Source organism: Silurus aristotelis, assembly GCF_946808225.1.
Source record: "Silurus aristotelis genome assembly, chromosome: 8".
Lineage (NCBI taxonomy): Eukaryota > Metazoa > Chordata > Actinopteri > Siluriformes > Siluridae > Silurus > Silurus aristotelis.
The window spans coordinates 24,653,903-24,674,718 of NC_139581.1; the positions used below are offsets into that span (position 1 = coordinate 24,653,903).

Here is a 20,816-nt window from a genome sequence, read left to right on the forward strand (position 1 = left end):
GTTGTTTATGTATAAATATAAAGAGACGATGTTGTGGAAGACTCTAAATATATTCCACTCATTATCCCACCCATGGCCGATTGTTTTCCCTTCCAAATTAATCTTCCTCAACAGACACCATTTAGGCGTATAAGCAGAAATTCTTCCTCCATACCAACAACCGGATACCAAACGATTTTTTTGAAAATAGTTTTCAAGAGATATTTTTTCCCCTCATCGAATAACTACGAGCATATTTTGCTGGTAACGCAGAGACTTAATCGTCCTTCGTAGGCCATTTTAGTTTTGAGCTGCCTCCACCCCTCGCAAATGACTTTGTTTAGGTTATGGTCTGATTGGACCATAAATAGGCTCTGTTTTTAAAGCCAGTGTGAATCAAAGAAGCTGTAGAGGTCAGTTTAGTTTATTATTTATTTATCCCTGTAGGGAAAGTACATTTGCAGCATACTCGCACAGACATTTAACACTTTCACAGTTGTGTGTGTGTGTGTGTGTGTGTGTGTGTGTGTGTGTATACATGTATAGGGAAATATAAGAGCAAATTGGGACTAAATGTGGACTTGCAATGCTCAAAAATCATATACCATACTTGTGACCAGGTGACCCAATACCGTTGCCAATATAGTGTGTGTGTGTGTGTGTGTGTGTGTGTGTGTGTTTTGTAATTTTTATATATATATATATATATATATATATATATATATATATATATATATATATATATATATATATATATATATATATATTTAATATAATATAATATAATTTAATTTTTTTATTTTAATAACACAAGATGATTAAAAAAATTTCATTGATTGAGGAATTAAAGACAAATTTATATTTTTTAAACATTTAGAACACAATAGCGTCAGTGTAAGATAAATGATGTCTTTAAAATTAGCCTTATTCACTTCTCTTTCTTTATATATACTGTCTATACTCTGTAACTTTATCCCTAACGGTTTACTTGCCATTGCTACCACCTTCCTTAATGACCTCCTCTGAGCCTCGGAAGCAATTCTATACCCGAAAATGTCATAATGCTTTCAATGAATGCCCCATAAAACATCCAAAGCATCCTGATCCTGCCAATGACGTTAAAGGAAAGTCATTTCTTTAAAAAAATTACATTCTGTGTTCAAGCTTCTTAAGTCAGTCAATGGCAGCGGCTTTGGAAGTACAGGCGCACCCATTTGAATGTGCAGGAGCACGAGCCAACAACCTTCCTTCTTCTTCATCCCTCCCATCCTCTTTTTCTCCCCAATTCCCAGAGCCCAGCTGTGACTTAATGAGACACTTATCCCTCAAATCCATCTTGCCCAAACAAAGCCTGGTCTTGTCACCTTCAGCGGAGGAGTCTGGCAGTGTGAGCTGAGGCACAGGACCAGAAAACAGAGCAGAGTCTCTTCTGATTCCTCTCGAGCCACTGAGCCTTGTAGCTTAGTGAAAAATCCTCAGCATCCTCATCCATCAGTCCTCCTCCTCCATTTCATTTCTCTCTTGGGCTCCAAGAAAAGATGTAAGGAAGTTAATAAATTAAACATTTGTGAACCAGTTTTTATTTCGATACAAAAATAAAGTGCTTTAACCAATAATAAAGCTCTAAAAACGGTTTAAAATGCTCTCAACACATTCACCAGCGTCATCCTTCATAAGAATCGGCGATCCATAAAATGCTTGCCTCACTGTAGTTCTGTATTTCGACTGTATTTCACATGTAACAATGTGCGTTCATCGCCTTGGTGAATCGTAGGCTGTAGTATAAAGGGAGGTGACGACACCTTCACTGTGGTTAGAGTTTCATATCAAAAAATAACACCATACAACGGAAGTGAAAGTTTTTCATGAAGGCCACGGTCAGTGTGAAATGAAAATGTTTTTCTTAGGATTAAAGTGTGATCTAGCAGTGGGTATGCCATGAGAAAGAGAAAGTGATCAAATCATGGCAGCAGCCCGAGCTGATGTTAAGCGCCAGAAGGAGGGAGATGAGATTACACCAGCATATGTGTGGGTAACAGATGACTGATGTAGATGTCTCTCTTTACTTTGTTCCGCGTCAGACCTTCCAACCCCCGGGTCCAGAGCCCCACCTCTTCACTTAGGCGCAGACAAAAAAAAATTATGTATTGTATTACTAAGATGTAAAACTTTTTTTTTTTTTTTTTTTTTGTGCAAAGTGTTTTAGACACTACTATCAATGAACTATACATTTGCACAATTCATTTGTATATGAGCTTGGTTTCATTTCTGCATTGCAGCAACAGGAATACTCTGTGTTAACTCCTGGCATTTCAGTATTTTGTCCATTCATTATTGTGAAAAGCTGTTTCTGTTTTTTTCCGCACAGGCTGTGAGCATCAACAAGGCGATTAACACGCAGGAGGTTGCTGTGAAAGAAAAGCATGCCAGAAATATCCTTTTGTTTGCACTTCCATCCAGCGATCGAACTGAAACAACTCCAAGCCGTGATGCCGTTTCTCACTCGAAGGCCAACTTTGCTATCTAGTATTCGAGCAATGCGAATGTCAAAGCTAAGTTAATACTTGGAAAGCATTAAACTGTACATTTTGTATAAAATAGAACATTTATGTCTTCTTATGTTAGTCAGGATTAGAAGCTGGCTTATGCGGCCACAGTAAGGTTTAGAACATGGTCATCTTTTTGTTGTTCTTAACTGATTTCCACCTTGCATCCTGGGCACCCATCACGAAAAGGGCGCTCAAACGTTTTGGGCAGCCGTCAACCGCCTGCCGATCTCCAGCAACGCCGTGCTCTGCTGGAAATTTTGCCACGTCTTCCACAAGCTTCTCCGAGACGGCCACCCAAATGTGAGTCAGTGGCGCCTTTCGTGGGTATTTATTCAATCACGGTCATGCGTTTTTTTGTTTTGGTGTTTTGTTTGTCCTCCACAGAACACGTTGTGTCGTCAATGCAAAATCCATCGGTATGCTTTTATGAGGCAGCTCTACACAAAAGCCTTTCTGTTACAGAAAAGCCCCACCTCAAAAGGCTACCTAGACCCTGCCAGCCTCTGCCCTGATATTTTATGACATCAACAGTCTTCGATTCATTTTTATTTGTATAGGCACTTTTACCAATGCATGTAGCCTCAAAGCAGCTTTACGGAGATAAAGCTGCTATAGTGTAGTATAAAAGAATGTATATGTTTATTGCGTACAAATTTGTTCTTTATAAATCTAATCCCTAATGAGCGAGCCAGTGGTGACCGTGGCAACGGAAAACTTCTTGAGACGGTACGAGGAAGAAACGAGGAACCAGGCTCAAAAGGGAACCCATCCTCATCTGGGTGGCACCGAATATCCATAAGGTTCACTGCTCATGAGTATAAAAACCTGAGGAACATATGTAACCCACCTATTACTGAAATTATCCAATTATTAATTTTTTTTTCATGCAAATACAAGTCAAGAGCTTTAGTTAATCACAAAGCATCAGAAATGTGTTCTCTATGCCTGGTTGTTGGTAACAAATGAGCTGGTTTGCGTATTTCAGAAACTGCTAATCTCCCAGAAAAACTTACACACCAAAGTCCCTAGAGTGTAGACAGAGTGGTGCGAAAAACAAAAAACATGCCACAAGCTGCAGGCTAACACATTTTGTCGATTATTATTTTCTACTTATAGAATAAGTATATGAATAATAAATAAGCATTTAATTACACGTCATACTCCGTACGAACGTGTACCTGACAAATTTAAATTAGATTTGATGAGAGAGGTGAATGACTGGATTGGTTTGAGTTGACGCAAAGTTAACTCGGTAAGCACTCTTTACAACCATGATGAGCAGAAAAGCATCCTAGAATAAACAAAACAAAACAAAAAACATTAGGTGAATGGGCTTCAAAAGCAATCAAACTACTCCTGTCAGCCAGAAACAAAGAATCTAAGGCTGTAATGGACACAAGACTAGATGATTTCCTTTCAAGTGTTCGAGTCCTTGCACTATAACAAGCTTGGATTTTTTGCTTCTTGACCAACAGCCTGATTTGGAACCGGATTAGGTTTTCTGCTTTTCAGAGCCCTCATTCTCCTCAAGGTGTAAAAAGTGATGAGAACGAGTTACTAGACCCTTTCATGCAGCTCAAATCATTTTCTTCACTTTCTCTCTTATCTCTTAAGGATTTTGGTTCTTTGCATTAGGAAATTCTCATTCTAATGTTTCATGTGAACATTAGTTGAGAACCTTGATCTGAAACTTTGAATTCAAGTAGTTTTAAATGTATCTGTTTACAAGACCACCAAATGTTTTTCTAATTTTTTGACAGTCTGTTACTACTGAATGTAATTGAAATTCTTTTTTAAAATTAATATTATTTATTATTTATTATTTAACAAAAAAAGGACAGTTCTTTGGACAAAAGGTTTTTTATTTATTTATTTATCTTTCAGTGTTTGCTCTGTGCACTCAGCAAACCCATCTTGTGTGTGATTGGCAAGTCCACACTCTGTACAGGCTTTGCCAGAAGGGCCTAGTCAGGGCTCAAATTGGGACTCCCAGAAGCCTTGTGGATCTCACAGGCTCATGAGGATTGCAGTGCTATTTCATTAGGGTCGTGTATAAGCTGATTTGTCTAACCCTTGATTTATTGATGTATTTATTTATTTTGCCTTGTTAGGTCATTAAAGACTCGGTGCGGAACAAGTCAGACCTAAGCGACATGAGCAGGATGTGGGTAAGAGCATAAGCACACTATGAATTTTCACATTGTCTTCCTCATGCTGAATCATACAGGACACGATTAGACTCGATGAGACAATTGTCTGGAACTTGCACCACAGTGATCTCATTATTCTTTTATTAAATCTTTTTTTTAAATATATATTTGAATAATTTTTACTTGTATTGCTAACTGGTGGGCGTGATGGATTTGCCTTTGGCAGTGCGTGGTAAAGTGTGTGTGTGTGTATGTGTGCCATAGTATTCCCTGTCAGCGACAGGGGGTCATTGGATAGCTGAAGACTGATGGCTCAGTGACTAAGCAGTATGAATGTGTCAGCTTTCCTATTCTCAGCTGAGAACACAATTTTTAATTAGCAAACGATGACACTTTACTTCCATATCCATTTCGCTTTAGTAGAGTGCCACACTGCCCTCATTCCACTTAGAGCCATGATCATGATTCTAGTTTTGCTCAGCCTGTTGCAATACATTACTTTTTCTGTAGCTCTGCTGTCTCTTATTACAGTTAGGAGGGTCAGTTATGCTGCAGGAAGGAAGGAACCTGCTTAGCACTCATTTTTTGATAAGGGACACTTCTAGTCCCCTCTCTGCAGGTATTTGCTGACGATGTGGTTCCTGAGTCAGGAATAATGTTTCCTGTGAGCTGCAAGTTGGATTGATATTTTGCTTTCTGTTCTGCTTAGTTATCCATTTGAATCATTTTCTCTTCTCCATGTTCTCTGCACGGCACAGAGCCACCTGAGTGAAGGCTATGGGAAGCTTTGTAGCATCTACCTCAGACTACTCATCACCAAAATGGAGTTTCACATCAAAGTTAGTGAGACCAGTCCAATATTTTCCACTCGTTCTATTCATTAAGAGCAAGCGGTTTGTCTGTAGTAATATTCAGTCAGTCGATGGCTGAGCTTGTTTTTTAATTTTTTTATTTTAATGTCAAAAAACGGACATCAACACCACCATATTACCATCTCATACACTAGAACCCTCGTTTTCCCGGCAACCTTCAGATGACAAACAGACAGCTCGAGGAGGCGGGGGAAAACGACGTCAACAATTTGTGAGTTCTGTTTTGTACTCCGAGCGTGTGGCCTGTGGCTTCTTTGACCTGTCAACTTCTCAATTCTTAGAATTGCTCAGATAAGGGAAACGAAAACCTTAGCCTTTTGTAAAAAAAAATAAAAAATTCCTCTCAAAAAAGTTTTTTTTCTCTTCACAAACCCTAGCTTCCAGTTGACGGTGGAAATGTTCGACTACCTGGAGTGTGAGCTGAATCTGTTTCTTGCAGGTGAGTTACAGGGATTATCCTCACTCCCTCCCTGATGCACAGCAGAGGTCAAGTGTTTGACGCTTGTTCGTGCATGTTGCACCACGTTTACCCACTGATTGTGTTCGCTCAAAGAGAGTGATGTATATGTCTGGTATGGGCTAGAAGTAGAGCCGTGTGTGTGTGTGTGTGTGTGTGTGTGTGTGTGTGTGTGTGTGCGCGCGTGCGTGTGTGTGTGTGTGTGTGAGGAGCCCAACTCCCAGGGACAGGAAGCCACACCTTTGCACAGTGAGCAAATAAAGTCTCTTAGGACCTTCACCAGAGAGAGAGGGAGGGAGGGAGGGAGGGAGGGAGAGAGAGAGAGAGAGAGAGTCAGTGAGGGGGAAAAAGAGGAAGATGAAAGGGAGAGATACAGATAATAAAAAGAGGCAGGGAGGGGTGGGAGAGAGAAAACGTGAGAGAGAGAAAGATACATGGTGATGAATATGAATGAAATCATAGGGGAGGGGATGGTAGGGCTGTGTATTCGCAAGGATCTGGCAATACAATACTTACCGCAAAACAGGGGGTGCGATACGATGTTTTGCGATACTGTAAGCAAGGCGATATATTGGGATATTTTAAGAATAGGATATCATTTTGGGAAATCTGTCATTAAGAACATACCACCATTTCTTTTAGCAAAAAATAAAACGTTTAAGCAGTCGCCATCGGTATCTGCATTAATTCCATCTAAAATGACACTGCTAACCCTAACCCCTTAAACCTACCCGTACCATGTAACCTGTGCCAGCCTTCCTCACATCACACCCAGGTGGCATCATGTGTTTCGCCATACATGAATTCGCAAAAACGATTACCTACCGTTAACTAACGGTACCTAAAGTTAATTTTTTCAAATTATTTTGCACACCTAATTAAAGACACCTAAATTAAGTGGGATTGATGATGATTGTATTATATTAGTATTAGGCTAGTAGTGAAAGCATGAGCGCTAACTAGTGTTTTACATCCAAAAGCTACAATCCTAGGGAGGCAAGAAAATAAAGAGTAAGAATGACGATCATTTCTTCTATAAAGGTAGAGATATATTTTTGTTTATATAGCACTGTTTTTTAAGACAAGTTCAGAGATAAGACGGCTGCTGTATATCGAGTGGTCGAAGTATTTACATTTATGGCATTTTGCAGACGCTCTTATCCAGAGCGATGTACACAAGTGATGTATACTCAAAACGAATCAACTGCCATGAACTTATATAAACCGAAGGGATATAAACTCAAAACGAATCAACTGCCATGAATCTTGAATTAATTAAAAAAATATATATCGATATTGCGTTTTTAAAAATCGCTACAGTGTCAGCAAACTAAATATTGCTATACTCGCTTGTATCTATATTTTTGTACACCCCTAGTGTTTGGAGGACTGGAGCAGTGATGCGCATGACATCTTTTCCCCCCAAATGTTTATTCATTTTTTGCGTTATGTATAATCATGTCATTTGCAAACATTTCATTGTGTGTGTGTTTGTGTGTGTGTGTGTGTGTCAACAGTGTTCAGCTCATTGGACATGTCCCGGTCAGTGTCAGTGACTGCAGCGGGTCAGTGTCGCCTGGCTCCTCTGATCCAAGTCATTCTGGACAGCAGTCATCTATATGACTACACGGTCAAACTGCTCTTCAAACTGCATTCATGTGAGTGAGAACTCTTAGGATCCCCCCTTGTTTCACCATACCGTCAATTGAATTAATTGCAAAGTTCAATCGAATGTTTCTTCTAACCTTGAAGATGTTGTGCTGTTATAACGAGACTTAACATGCACACACACCCAATGTTCTTCTGAGTTTCTTTTTATCAGTCAGTCTTTTTCTTCCTATTCAGGTCTTCCCGCAGAGACACTGCAGGGGCACAGAGATCGCTTCCACGAGCAGTTTAAAAAGTGAGTCCCTCTCATTTAGATGAACTCAACGCTCCTTTGGTGCACAGTATGATTTGTATTAACTCCTCCACTCTGTCTCTCTCTAATGTCTCTTTAGACTAAAGAGTCTCTTCTACCGCTCCAGTAACCTGCAGTATTTTAAAAGGCTGATCCAGATCCCACAGCTTCCCGAGGTAAGGCCATGCTTTGCATCTTTAAAACGTAACAGAAAAGGTATTACATAATCTTCACACACAGCAGCAGTCCTGTTTTTTTTTTTTTCCTTTTCTTTTCTTTCTCTCTCTCTATGATTTTTGCTTTGTGAGGTCCAACCTCTGACACACTGTTTCTCTGTAGAATCCACCAAACTTCCTGCGTGCTTCAGCTCTGTCTGAGCACATCAGTCCGGTGGTGGTGATCCCCGCTGAGACCTCGTCCCCTGAGAGTGAGCACATGGTGGAGACTGACGAACTGGTGGACACGGATATTCCCTCCCTTCCGGTACGTTACCTAACTAGTGTACACTTGGATATGAAATGGTATATGGGTTCATTTTGGATGCTGTTTCGTACTATCAGTTTCACAATTAATAACTTTTTTGTCAATCAGTCTAAAACCACATACGTACACCTAGTAATGTAATGTGTCTTGTATCTGGATCATATTTTTTGGTAAGATTTTATACTCGGAATATAGTGCATTATAAAGTAAAGTAAAATGTACATCTGGTCAAACAGGCTGAAATCTGATGCTGCATTACTGTGAGCACTAATTGGCAGGTTTTTTTTGTTTTTTGCTTTATGAATTAGATGTTGAAGGAATATTAGGTAAATATTTTTTTAAAGATGCCAACTGTAACATTCATCTCACCGGACACAAGCCAGGAGAATACTCCAAAAACAGGATTGTAATCAATTGCAGTCTCATTACAGGCAATACACATACAGGCAATTTAACTTAGTTGCTTACATACAAACACTGGAAGAGCATGCAACACTTCACAATGACCGCAATTTAAATTTAAGTAACAATCCCAGGACCCTGCATCTGTGAGGTGGCAACACTACTTACTGCACCATTTAGTTTTTAAGTACATATAATAGGTAGGAAAATGAAGAATTAAATTCAGTTTTATTTGTATATCACTTAACATTGTCCCAAAGTGGCTTTACTGAAAGAAATAGGTCATAGAATTAGAATTTATATATGAATCCCCTTATAAGTTTATACCTAATGAGCAAGCTAGTGGGGTCAGTGGTAGGGAAAAACTTCCTAAGATGGTATAAGGAACCTTGGGGGGGAAAAAAAGACTCAAAAATGGAACCCAATGTCATCTGGATATAGCACCTAATGTCCAATTACTATAGCTTAAACTTTGTTAAAGTGTGGAATTTAGTGATAGATTTTTAATGTGGAACTCCTAAGCAGATTGTAGCAGAATGTTCGCATTAATTACAGACTGAATTCATCTTTATAGTTCTTGATTTGCTTAGTTACTTCATGGATCTAAGACTTCTTGAGTCCATAGTTCATGAGGCCATAGTTCATAGTTCTTTAGTCCTGCTTAGTAACAACTTAGTAATCAGGTGCATCCAAATACAAGAAAAAAGACATGATCAATGGCTACTAGTACATCAGGAGCATAAGAAGTATTTGAATTCCTGAAGATGATGATGCTGTTAGAAACATACAGGGACTACACTGATGAAGAACATAGATTGCACCTTCATAAATAGCAACATTTTATTTGAAGTTATAAGAGAAGCTTTTTTTCTCTGAAATTTTTTTATAGTATTTTTTCCTCAGGTTGAAAGTATATGAAAGACTAATGGCCCAGACAGGAAATCTGCATTACCCTTACATTTGATCAGGACATCCAATGGTGGTCATTAATTTCTTGGTCTGTTCTCTGTTTATACACACTAAGTAAAAAGTCCAGAAAAACTGATACTTCTGGGTTTATTTGTGCTTGAATCTGTGTAGAGTGTAGTGGAGAGCAGGTTCGACGACCTCTTTGGCACCTCGGCTTCCAGTGACCCTTTCAACTTCAACAGTCAGAATGGCATGCGCAAGGATGACAAGTAAGACATTCGATTTTTTTTTTAATTCTTTAAAGTCTAGAAAATTCCTCTAGGACACAGGAGCCCTGTGAACTGTTATATTGATATTTGTGAAAAATGCTCTTAAACCCATGTGTGGTTTGCTCCAAAGACAGGATGTTACATGTTTGGTTGAACTTGTCACATTGCCTTTTTGATATGTGGAGCTCCTATTATTATTACTTCTATTAAAATGCATCTGAACTGTTCATGTCAAGCAAATGTGCTCATTGAATTTATTCAATGAGATCCAAAGAAATTCAGAAACAAATGAGAAATAAAGTAATTGAAATCCATCAGTCTGGTAAAGGTTATAAAGCCATTTCTAAAGCATTTTAAGAAAAAGAACATCATACCAACAGTATAATATGGTGGTGGTAGTGTGATGGTCTGGGGCTGTTTTGCTGCTTCAGGACCTGAAAGACTTGCTGTGATAAATGGAACCATGAATTCTGCTGTACCAAAAAATCCTAAAGGAGAATGTCTGGCCATCTGTTCAACCTCAAGCTGAAGCGAACTTGGGTTCTGATCCGAAACACACCAGCAAGTCCACCTCTGAATATCTGAAGAAAAACAAAATGAAGGCTTTGGAGTGGCCTAGACAAAGTCCTGACCTGAATCCTATTGAGATGCTGTGGCATGACCTTAAAAGGCAGTTCATGCTCGAAAACCATCCAGTGTGGCTGAATTACAACAATTCTGCATAAATGAGTGACCAAATTTCCTCCACAGTGCTGTAACAGACCCAGTGCAAGTTATCGCAAACGCTTGATTGCAGGTGTTGCTGTTAAGGGCGACCCAACCAGTTATTAGGTTTAGGGGGCAAACACTTTTTCACACAGGGCCATGTAGTTTTGGAGTTTGTTTTCCCTCAATAATAAAAACCTTCATTTAAAAACTGCATGTTGTGTTCACTGGTGTTATCTTTTACTAATATTTAAATTAGTTTAATGATCTGAAACAATAAAGTGTGAAAAACATGCAAAAAAAATAAGAAATCAGAAAGAGGGCAAACACTTTTTCCACAAAAAATGTGTGTGTGTGTGTGTGTGTATGTGTGTGTGTATATATATATATATATATATATATAAGTCAATTAGCAGTTTAGAAGAAATTTGTGAAAACAAATGTACAGTGATCATTTTTCTCAAATTAGCTCGGGGTTTTAACGTCAAATTCCTGTCAAACAAACTTTGATCATGGTAACATTTCAATATTTTTTTTTTATCACATCATTTTGTAAAACGATTGTTAAATGGTGCTTTTACACTAAAAATGTTTTGAATGCATGAGTAATTTGGCGTTGGCGTTACTGTATTTTTGTGTGCTGAGACTTTGGGAATCCCTTATTTGGGTTAGAGCCAGGTTATGTCTGTGCGTCTCTGGGAAAACGTGTACAGTCGGTAGCATCGATTCTCTTTAAATGTTCAGAGCGTGGGCTGAAACATGGCTTCCTCACAAGCTGTCTAGCTGTTTGAGCTGATCTTCAAGTTGTAATATATTTTTCTGTTCCCCCCAGAGACCGAATCATCGAGCAGTTGACTGCAGAGCTCCAGGCCCTGAAAGAAGAGTTGGAGTCATTCAGACTGGAGGTTAGTGAAAAAGACAGGTGAAAAAGTGGTATGAAATCGTGAGGAACATTTCAAAAGAGACGCGAAAGAAGAGAATTTTTGGTGTCTTTGCACACTGGATGCTCATAATCTGATCTGTCCTGACTCAGAGTGGGCGCTTGTGCCAGGCCTTACGGGGGCGTGTCAATGAACTGGAGGCGGAGTTAGCCGAGCAAACCCACCTCAAGCAGCAGGCACTGAGCGAGAGCGAATTCCTGAGGGCGGAGCTGGATGACCTGCGCAGGGTCAAAGAGGACACGGAGAAGGAGCAGCGTAGCTTAACTGAGATTGAAAGTAAGCTTTTTCCTGCATTGTTTTACAGAGGCACTCTCTGCTCATCAAATGCTCAATCTCAGAAGTGAGAAAATAGTGTATTTAAGTCAAGATTCATTGACTTGACTTTTCCTAGTGATCGCTCTGAGCTTTAACTCTCACAGCCGTTCCTGTTACAGCCCCCTGATCAAATGCTAGGGGACTGTAGTGATCATTCAGTTCCTTTAGAAGAACTAAGCCCAAGAATCAACATGGCCAACTAAATGAATACGTTTCTGTTTTTGTTATAAGGATTTTGTGCCTTGTTTTTTTTTTTTTTTTAATCTTGCAATTAGGTTTTAAATCGAGCAAAAACAAAAATGAGTTCATAACCTAACAATGAGTCTATTGGGTGACAGTAACACTTCCATATTATGTAACTGAACTATTATGTTTTATTTTTCTTCTAACAAAGCCAAGTAACAGCATGGATTAAAGCTGCGTGAGAACTTGTTTGATACTCGAGTCTGAAAATTTACAGAACCCATTGTTAATTGTATGTTCAGTGAAATGTCATTTCCCACCAAAATGTAAGACCGCTGTGTGAAAGCCTGAGTGAATGTAATCATTTAAGACATTTGTGATTGCAAAAAACTTTGGTTCATTAAAGAATAATTTTTTCCTTTAATAAAATCTTCAATTGAATTAGCACTTTGGTCATTTTCCATTAACAGCTTTAGACAGAGAATATAATTTTATATTTTAGCACATATCAGTTTATACCTATTGAGCAAGTGAGTGGTGAAAGTGGCAAAGATAATCTCTTTGAGATTGTATAAGGAGGAAAAGTTGAGAGGAACCGAACTCGAAAATGGAAGCCGTCGTCATCTGGGTGGCGAATGTCCATTCAATACAGTTCCATCTTTGTTGAGGCGTGCTGTTCGGTGATGGGAGCTTAAATGCATAAATGTTCATGCAAATTGCAGTTCTTAGCCAGACTGTTAAGACCGATATTACACAGAATGATATTAATCACTGTCCTAATCCATCCTCAAAGTTCTTGAGTTACTCAGTAAGTTCATGGATCTAAGAGTGTTAAATTAGCCTTGTAGTATTCCTCAGTTAGCTGATATATTCAGTGAGTTTTAGATGGCAAAAATTTTAAGATATTGCTGAGACACAACAATTACATATATCAGGTTTTACTGAAATCTAAATGAGTGTGTGGTTCTCTAACGAACATGCTTGAGCAAGAGAGAGAAGACAATTGGGGATGTTGCTCTCATAAAGTGTTTTGAAAGTGCACCCTTTTTTTTTTTTTTTTTTTTTTTTTTTTTGGGTCAGAGTGCAAACCGGCAGCAAACCAGAGTGGGACAGGTGACCACGTTTGCAACATGCCAGCCACAAATCTGCACTTTTTTTTTTTTTTTTTAGTTAAATAATAAAATGACCGAATAAACAAATTCCTTGTAGTGTGGTGAGAAACATATTTGGTCAAGACTTTCTAGATTTAGAGCTAGCTGCAATTGTGAACTGATTGAAACTTGTTTGTGTGTGTGTACGCCTACAGGAAAGGCCCAGGCCAATGAACAGCGCTACACTAAATTAAAGGAGAAGTACACTGACCTGGTCCAGAACCATGCTGACCTGTTAAGGAAGGTAGGAGGTCACGTTTCATACATTAAACTTCACCCGGGCTGCCGAAATCTGCTCCGTCGTCTCTTCTTTAAAATCGCGCAAATTGTTTTTTTTGTATGTTAAATGTACTGTGTTTTTTTTTTTTGTTTTTTTTTTCCACTGCTGCAGTGTTTAAGAGTAAACTTTATGGCTTCGCCCGTTAGGGGTCGCCACAGCGGATCATCTGTATTCATGATTCGCATGTTTGATTTGGCACATGTTTTTACGCCGGATGCCCTTCCTAACGCAACCCTACCCATTTATCCGGGCCTGGGACCGGCACTAAGAGTGCACTGGCTTGTGCCACCCTAATGGCTGGGGTTGGTTCCCTGACCGGGGATCGAACCCGGGCCGCAGCGGTGAGAGCGCCCCGCATCCTAACCACTAGATCACCAGGGAACGCTGCAGTGTTCAAGAGTAAAATCCGATAAAGTGAATGTGAAGTACAGGAATCACAGTATGTCTTTAAGAACAGGCACAACACAAATATCGTAGTTGAACCGTCTGGGTGTGTTTGCGTTCGTTTTAGAATGCAGAAGTGACTCGGCAGATGAGCGTGGCACGGGTGGCCCAGGATGAGGTGGACACTGTGAGGAGGGAGATGGAGGAACGACTGAAGACAGCTCAAGAGGCAGTCAGCCAACAGGTTGCGTATACCTGCACGTTTGCATACACTCACAATGTGTATATTGCATCCTTGTATGCACGTCGTTAATTCCCAGTGCGTCTGTAAAAAAAAAACAAAAAACAAACAAACAAAAAAAAATACAGTATCTTCCTGGTATGCTTGTGTACCTGACTCATACTATCCTTGTGCATGTATATATGTATGTGTTTGTGTGTAGGAGAAAATCCAAGCAGAGCAGCTCCAAGGGCTTCAAGCTGACCTAGTTACCAGCAGAACACAACTACAAACCCTCAAAGCCAGCATGGCTTCATCCCAGAAGGTGGGATCCTTCTCAGTTGCACCCCTTTGCACATCCTCTTCATCACTCTCTCAGTCTTATTGAAAAGACCTGTCATGAGGAGATTAGCTTACTCATAACACCGTTCTTATCATGGCGGTCACTCTTTAATGGTAAAGCAGTGACCAGTGAGACAGCTCCTACTGACTAATCTGAGAAATGCATGTTAGGTGAGGGACATGTTCAGATGCTGTTTGTTCTTTGACGGCTAATTTATCTGCCATTATCTATTAGCAAACATGCTAAATGCAATCGTTTTTCGATTTTTCGCTCTTTAGCAGTAGCCAAGGGATTTGTGTAGTCTTTAAGGAATAAAATGTCACAGATCGATAGCCTTGGTACCTTGGGCGTATACATTATCCAACTGTAATCACCAAGTGCAGGGTCTTCTGTGCTAGCAAAACAGGATTAATGGTACCACACAATATAAAAGGTAAACGGTTTCAGGATTTCTTTCTGGATTGTAAGTAATAGTTTACTATTATACTGTCTGTTCAGGGAAAGTATAATCCGAGCTTAAATATGGTTGTACATTTTCTTATTGTCTTTGTGCTTGTATTTTTGCTCTTGTCTTCAGTCAAGCTCGGAGCTCGGTGTGCAGCTCTCTGCTTTACAGGCTGAAAAGGCTGGGCTCATGGAGACCGTGTCACAGAAGGACGTGGAGCTGGCAGGTCTCGGGGCAGAACTAAAGCGAATTCAGAGCAGTCTAGCTAGCGAGAGGGAGAGTGGCGTGAAGGCTGCTGAGGCCCTACAGAATCAGCTCAATGAGAAGGTGAAAAACCACATGCATCATCTGATCTTTAGCAGACTTTAGAATCAGGTAAATGCGGATTTAGATAAACAACACATGACGTATTAGATCATTATTTATCGATAAAAACTAAGTACACCTTATGATTCAGTGGCTTGCTGAACTTTCACTCTCTTATTGTGGAGTTTTTTCTCACTCTTCTTTACATTGTTGCTTTAGTTCATTGTTTTTTTTTTCTTTTCAGGCATTTGTTTCTTCAACTTCTTCCACAGCATTTCAGTTGGGTTGAGGTCTCAACTTTGTTTGGGCCAAAAAGAAAAAATATTTAATATTCAGCTCTTTTTATTTTGTTCCCTTTTTTTTTTTTTTTTTTAAAGCTGTTATCTAGTAGATTTGCTGTTGTAATTGGGGTCATTGTCCTGTTGCATCACCCAATTTTGGCCACGCTTTAAATGTTTGACAAATGTCCTCACATTTAACTCTAGAATACTTTTTTGGTATATTTAAAAATTTATTAATTATATATATATATATATATATATATATATATATAGAAAATATATATATATATATATTTGGAGAAAACCGGCTTTTACCTTTGTTCAGTCTTTGTCTGATTGTTCTGTCATTAACTTTCACATTTTAATTGCTACCTGAGGTTTGTACAGTCTAAGATGTAACTCGGTTTTTCGCGAATTATCTGAGCATTCTACAGTCTGACATTAAGGAGAATTTGCTGGAACGTCTTTTCTGCGGAAGATTGGCAACTCGAATGTTTTGCCCTTGTGAATAATATTCCATTTTTATATCTGCGTAACACTGCTTTGAGACAATGCTCATTGCTAAAAGCGCGATACAAATAAAAATGAATTGAATTAAACTTTTGACGTTTTTTTAAAATGGCCTTATAACCCTTCAGAGAATGATGGCCTGCAACAATTGCTTCTATAAGACTGTTGTTTAGCACACAACTGAATGTACAAATCTAGTACACTGCTAACAATTGGGCTGTTATAGAGGTGGCCACACACTTGCTGATGGTAAGATAATCGTGGGCATTTGATTAGCTGCACCAGGCTGCTACTTAGCGTCTTAAATCTCACGGAAGCAGTAAAGGTGTACTTAGCTTTTCACATATGGCTTTTTAATTTTCGTTTATTTGTGTAAAACAAATACTGTAATGACAGTGAAATGTGTCATGTGTTGTTCATTTGAGGTTCTATTTATATCATTTCAAGATGATATTATTCCCTTATATGTAAAGCCATAGAATTTAAATAGGGAGCACTTCCTTTTATCACACGATTGTATATGTGAAGTTTGTTTGCCACAGGAAGCATAGATTTGGCCAGTTTTTTGAGGTCAGTCTTTTCTGTGTGTCTGTAGGAAAGTCGTGAACAGGCACTGGAGAGCGAGATCATTTCTGTCCGCTGGGCGGCTCTGAGGGCGGCACTGGAGGAGGCAGAGAGGGTCGTGCAGGACAGTTTGGCCCAGCTAGATGAACCTGCACACATAAGCTGCACCAGCTCAGCTGGTTAGAACGTCACAAACTTCAAAATATTTCAACCTTTACTTTATAAGTAGTACTTAAACCTGTCGCTTCCTCAAGTGCTTCCATTTCTGCTCAGAAATATATCAAATGTGTAATAATAAAAAAATTACAAAAAGAATAACAAAATTAACACATTTATTGACTTTTCAATCTCCCTCTGTGTAGAATATCTTATATCCAGGTGCCAGACTGCTTTAGAATGTGTGGACAGACTACAGACAGCCAAGGATAGCTTTATATCTGATAACACAGGTAAGTTTTATATATATATATATATATATATATATATATATATATATATATATATATATGTATGTATGTATATGTGTATATATGTATGTATGTGAATATATGTATATGTATGTTTGATCTCCATCAAAATGCAGTTTCATGTAATTTCATCAAAGGTAGAGGCTTAAAACATGACTAAATAGTGTTTGTTATATTTAGGATTAAGAGTGTAATTCACTGGTTATGTTAAATAATATTGAACGCATGAATTTTCTGAAGTTTGCTTGGCCAATTGTGTATAATAGATGTGTCTGAGCTGGTGCGGGCTGTGGCTCAGCTAGCCCACCTGGTGGGTGATACTATTGTGCAAGGAAGTGCCACTGCCCACATGGTGTCCGTGGAACAAGCCGACGGTAAGTGAAAGCGACGGGAGACTAATTTACAGGATTTAAATATAATCCTGGTGATATTTGAGAGATTAATTTAACAATGTGGAAGACCGAAAACGCTAGCACAAAAGAAAAGCTTGTGGCCGTGCATGTTATGTTTCGCAGTAAACATAATCTATAGAATCAAGTTTGCACACTGTATTAATGGAACTCGCTTTCTAATTGATTGTGTTGCGGAAGATTGCGGTTATTAATTGGAAGTGTCCAAATCCCACACGCTTTTAAAATCATTAAGTCGTCCATGATGTAATCTGGGTGTGTACTAAAGAAAACAAGCGTCTGTTCTGCTGTTTGTATGCTCTGCTTTACTCTGTTCTCTTTAAACCTCTCTTTCACTATTGTCCTTTATTATAATATTCCATTTTAATATCTTAATATTTATAATATAATTTTTTTCATGTATTATAATATATTTTCCCTTGTGTTCATCTATGTTTGCGAGCAGCGCTAACGTGTTTTGTGAAGTTGTGTGGAACTGAGGCGCTGGCTCTGATGGTTCAGCTAAAGGATCAGGATTCTCTGGCTTCAGCAGGCAGCGGTGGACTCAAAGAAGCTTTGTGCAATGTGCTGGACACGGCGCAGGTAAATACCTGCTCACGCCTTACAAACTCAGTGGACTCTGTCAGCGACTGAACCAAACCACTGCTTTGTTTTATGTAAAAAAAAAAAAAAAAAAAAAAAAAAAAGGGCATTTCTGATATTACTAGGATCAAAAATATACCATGCAGTGAATCATTTGATTAATAATTTATATAAATTTATAATTATTTATATAATAATTTGATAATATAATTATATATATATATATATATATATATATATATATATATATATATATATATGTGTGTGATTGTGATTGAACACAATGTGATGCAAAGGAAGTAATTCAATTACATTTTATATGGTACAAATAGTTCACTTTTATACTTTGGCTCAGACAGACAGCAAATCATAAATTTACTTAAGTGACTTCTGAACTTTCACAAACAGGCCTTTTTAGTGCAAGCAAATAAATAAATAAACCAGACTTGTTCTGTTCTGTCTACCAGGAAGATGAAGCTCTACCTCTGCCATGTTAATCTATATTCTATGTGACTCTCAGTAAACGGTTCGGATTCTGTAGCATTGCGATACGCTATATGCACATAGCAGCAGTGATACGTTGTGTACTACTAATATTGAGTACAGCCATGTCGATTTGACATCATTTTGAGATTTGAAGAATAATAGGAATTCTATTCTATAGTTTCAGAGGTAAAGGACGTCATGTCCTTGTTTTTAATTGTACGTTGCAGGTAGCTTTAAAAATCACAATATGTGCAGAGATAAACAGTCATAGTCTCTCCTCTTTTTCTCATGAGCATCTTGTTTACCCCCCCCCCGTGCGAGACTAGAAGTTGCGGCCGCGGGGTTTGGAGCTACAGCAGGGAGAGCTTGGAGATTTGGTGGAGCAGGAGATGGCATCCACTTCAGCTGCTGTGGAGTCTGCTGTCTGTAGGATAGAGGTGAGCTTGTCATCAGTGACTGAATGTACCATGATCAATTAAGCACAGTAAAACAAGTCATGTTTTTTTCTGAAATCCTCCTCTCACGCTTTAACAGGAAATGCTAAACAAATCCCGAGAAGTTGACTCTGGTATAAAAATGGAAGTGAACGAAAGGTAACACGCCACCAAATGACATAAAATCGATATTTAAGCTGTTTGTACACTTTTTTTATTCACCCCTAACATGTAAAAATACAGTTAAAAATAGCCATTTTAGGGTAAACTCACTGTGTATGGTCATATCCTGTAGGATTCTGGCTTCCTGCACAGATCTCATGCAGGCTATTAAAGTGCTGGTGCTGGCGTCTAAAGACCTGCAGCGTGACATCGTTGAAAGTGGCAGAGTGAGTGGAAGACTTTTTGATTGGTATTATGCTTCAGCAGATTGGACGACTTTGTACACTTCTGATAAACTGTTCCCACTTTTAGGGTGCAGCAACTATAAAAGAGTTCTACGCTAAGAACTCCCGCTGGACTGAAGGCCTCATCTCTGCTTCAAAGGCTGTGGGCTGGGGAGCCACTGTGATGGTGTAAGTTTGTTGTGATGTGTGCAGAGGTGGAATGTGTAATAAAAGATTCTACTCAAGTAAAAGTACTGTGAGTTCAATTACCAGTAGTAAAGTTACCGGTCTAAAAATCTACTCGAGTAAAAGTTTAAAGGAATAGAAATCTCGAACTATTTGTTTTTAAATGGAACACCATTATAAAGTGCAATAACAAAAAAAAAAAAACACAAATTAAACAAACACTGCAGTCCATGTCTAATGTGAGTTATGCACTTTCACAGCAAAAAGCAAAAAAAAAAAGTATTTATATAAAAAAAAAACTCCTGTTAGTATGTCAGTTATGATAATGAGAGAAATTCAGAATTCTGACAGTGAGCACAAGCATTGAACAGCTTTCCAGCCGACGGCACTTTGTGTCCCGCCCATCTTTACCACGTTTTTTTTTTCCTGCCCATCAACCAATCAGTGCAGTATTTTCCAAGGCGTAATTATTTATTTTTTTTTTTCCCCTACAATTTTTATTTATTTATTTGTTACTTAGTAATGGATATGATTTAAAATGTAGTTGAGTACAATACTTTGAAAAAGTAGAAGTATGGGGGAAAGAAAACTACTGTTACAGTAACATGAATAAATGTACTCATCACTTTCCACCTCTGGATGTGTGTGAGTTTTGCCTCAATTTCCATCACAACAGGTTTGTGTTTGTGTGTCTGCAGTGATGCAGCTGATCTAGTGGTCCAAGGCAAAGGCAAATTCGAGGAGCTGATGGTGTGCTCACATGAGATAGCGGCCAGTACGGCTCAGCTCGTAGCTGCATCGAAGGTCCTCTGAAGTACCGAATTTGGTAAATTATCTGATATAACATTACATTTCAAGGAAGTGTAGTAAACTGTTATTTTTATCCCAATGACTCTTTTAGGTGAAGGCAGACAAGGACAATCTCAACCTCGCGCGTCTGCAGCAGGCATCCAGAGGAGTCACTCAAGCAACTGCAGGCGTTGTAGCATCCACCAAGTCTGGAAAATCCCAAATTGAAGAAACTCGTGAGTGTGTGCGCGTATTTACACATGCGGTGGGTGGGGCGAGGGGTTTTTGGTCGCGCACTGCACATGCACACTCACTTTGCTGTTCCAGATGGTCCTCGAGGCATTTAATAACACTTGGGATCTACAGTCCGGTAAAACAAACAATTAAGTATGCAGTAACGGAGGTAGTTTTCCACATAAATTGCACATGAGTAACTATTTGAGAGCTTATTTTATTAATCCTGAGTGGAAAATTACAA

The 20,816-nt window shown here is 38.8% G+C and overlaps 1 protein-coding gene across 2 annotated transcripts in view; it reads left to right on the plus strand.

Moving 5' to 3' along the window:
- The window catches only part of hip1 (huntingtin interacting protein 1), a 41,889-nt gene that overhangs the window by 15,501 nt on the left and 5,572 nt on the right, over positions 1–20,816 (plus strand). For both annotated transcript variants that reach the window (XM_083548848.1, XM_083548849.1), the window contains exons 2-28: positions 2,348–2,411; positions 2,686–2,828; positions 4,640–4,696; positions 5,437–5,517; positions 5,685–5,761; positions 5,928–5,989; positions 7,525–7,665; positions 7,853–7,910; positions 8,008–8,083; positions 8,247–8,390; positions 9,873–9,970; positions 11,508–11,580; positions 11,709–11,892; positions 13,421–13,509; positions 14,057–14,173; positions 14,373–14,474; positions 15,070–15,264; positions 16,630–16,777; positions 16,961–17,047; positions 17,332–17,439; positions 17,921–18,057; positions 18,870–18,980; positions 19,078–19,136; positions 19,273–19,366; positions 19,452–19,552; positions 20,248–20,353; positions 20,451–20,574. In XM_083548848.1, coding sequence (XP_083404974.1) covers positions 2,348–2,411; positions 2,686–2,828; positions 4,640–4,696; positions 5,437–5,517; positions 5,685–5,761; positions 5,928–5,989; positions 7,525–7,665; positions 7,853–7,910; positions 8,008–8,083; positions 8,247–8,390; positions 9,873–9,970; positions 11,508–11,580; positions 11,709–11,892; positions 13,421–13,509; positions 14,057–14,173; positions 14,373–14,474; positions 15,070–15,264; positions 16,630–16,777; positions 16,961–17,047; positions 17,332–17,439; positions 17,921–18,057; positions 18,870–18,980; positions 19,078–19,136; positions 19,273–19,366; positions 19,452–19,552; positions 20,248–20,353; positions 20,451–20,574 — 2,836 coding nt within the window. The remainder of the gene's footprint in view (positions 1–2,347; positions 2,412–2,685; positions 2,829–4,639; positions 4,697–5,436; positions 5,518–5,684; positions 5,762–5,927; positions 5,990–7,524; positions 7,666–7,852; positions 7,911–8,007; positions 8,084–8,246; positions 8,391–9,872; positions 9,971–11,507; positions 11,581–11,708; positions 11,893–13,420; positions 13,510–14,056; positions 14,174–14,372; positions 14,475–15,069; positions 15,265–16,629; positions 16,778–16,960; positions 17,048–17,331; positions 17,440–17,920; positions 18,058–18,869; positions 18,981–19,077; positions 19,137–19,272; positions 19,367–19,451; positions 19,553–20,247; positions 20,354–20,450; positions 20,575–20,816) is intronic.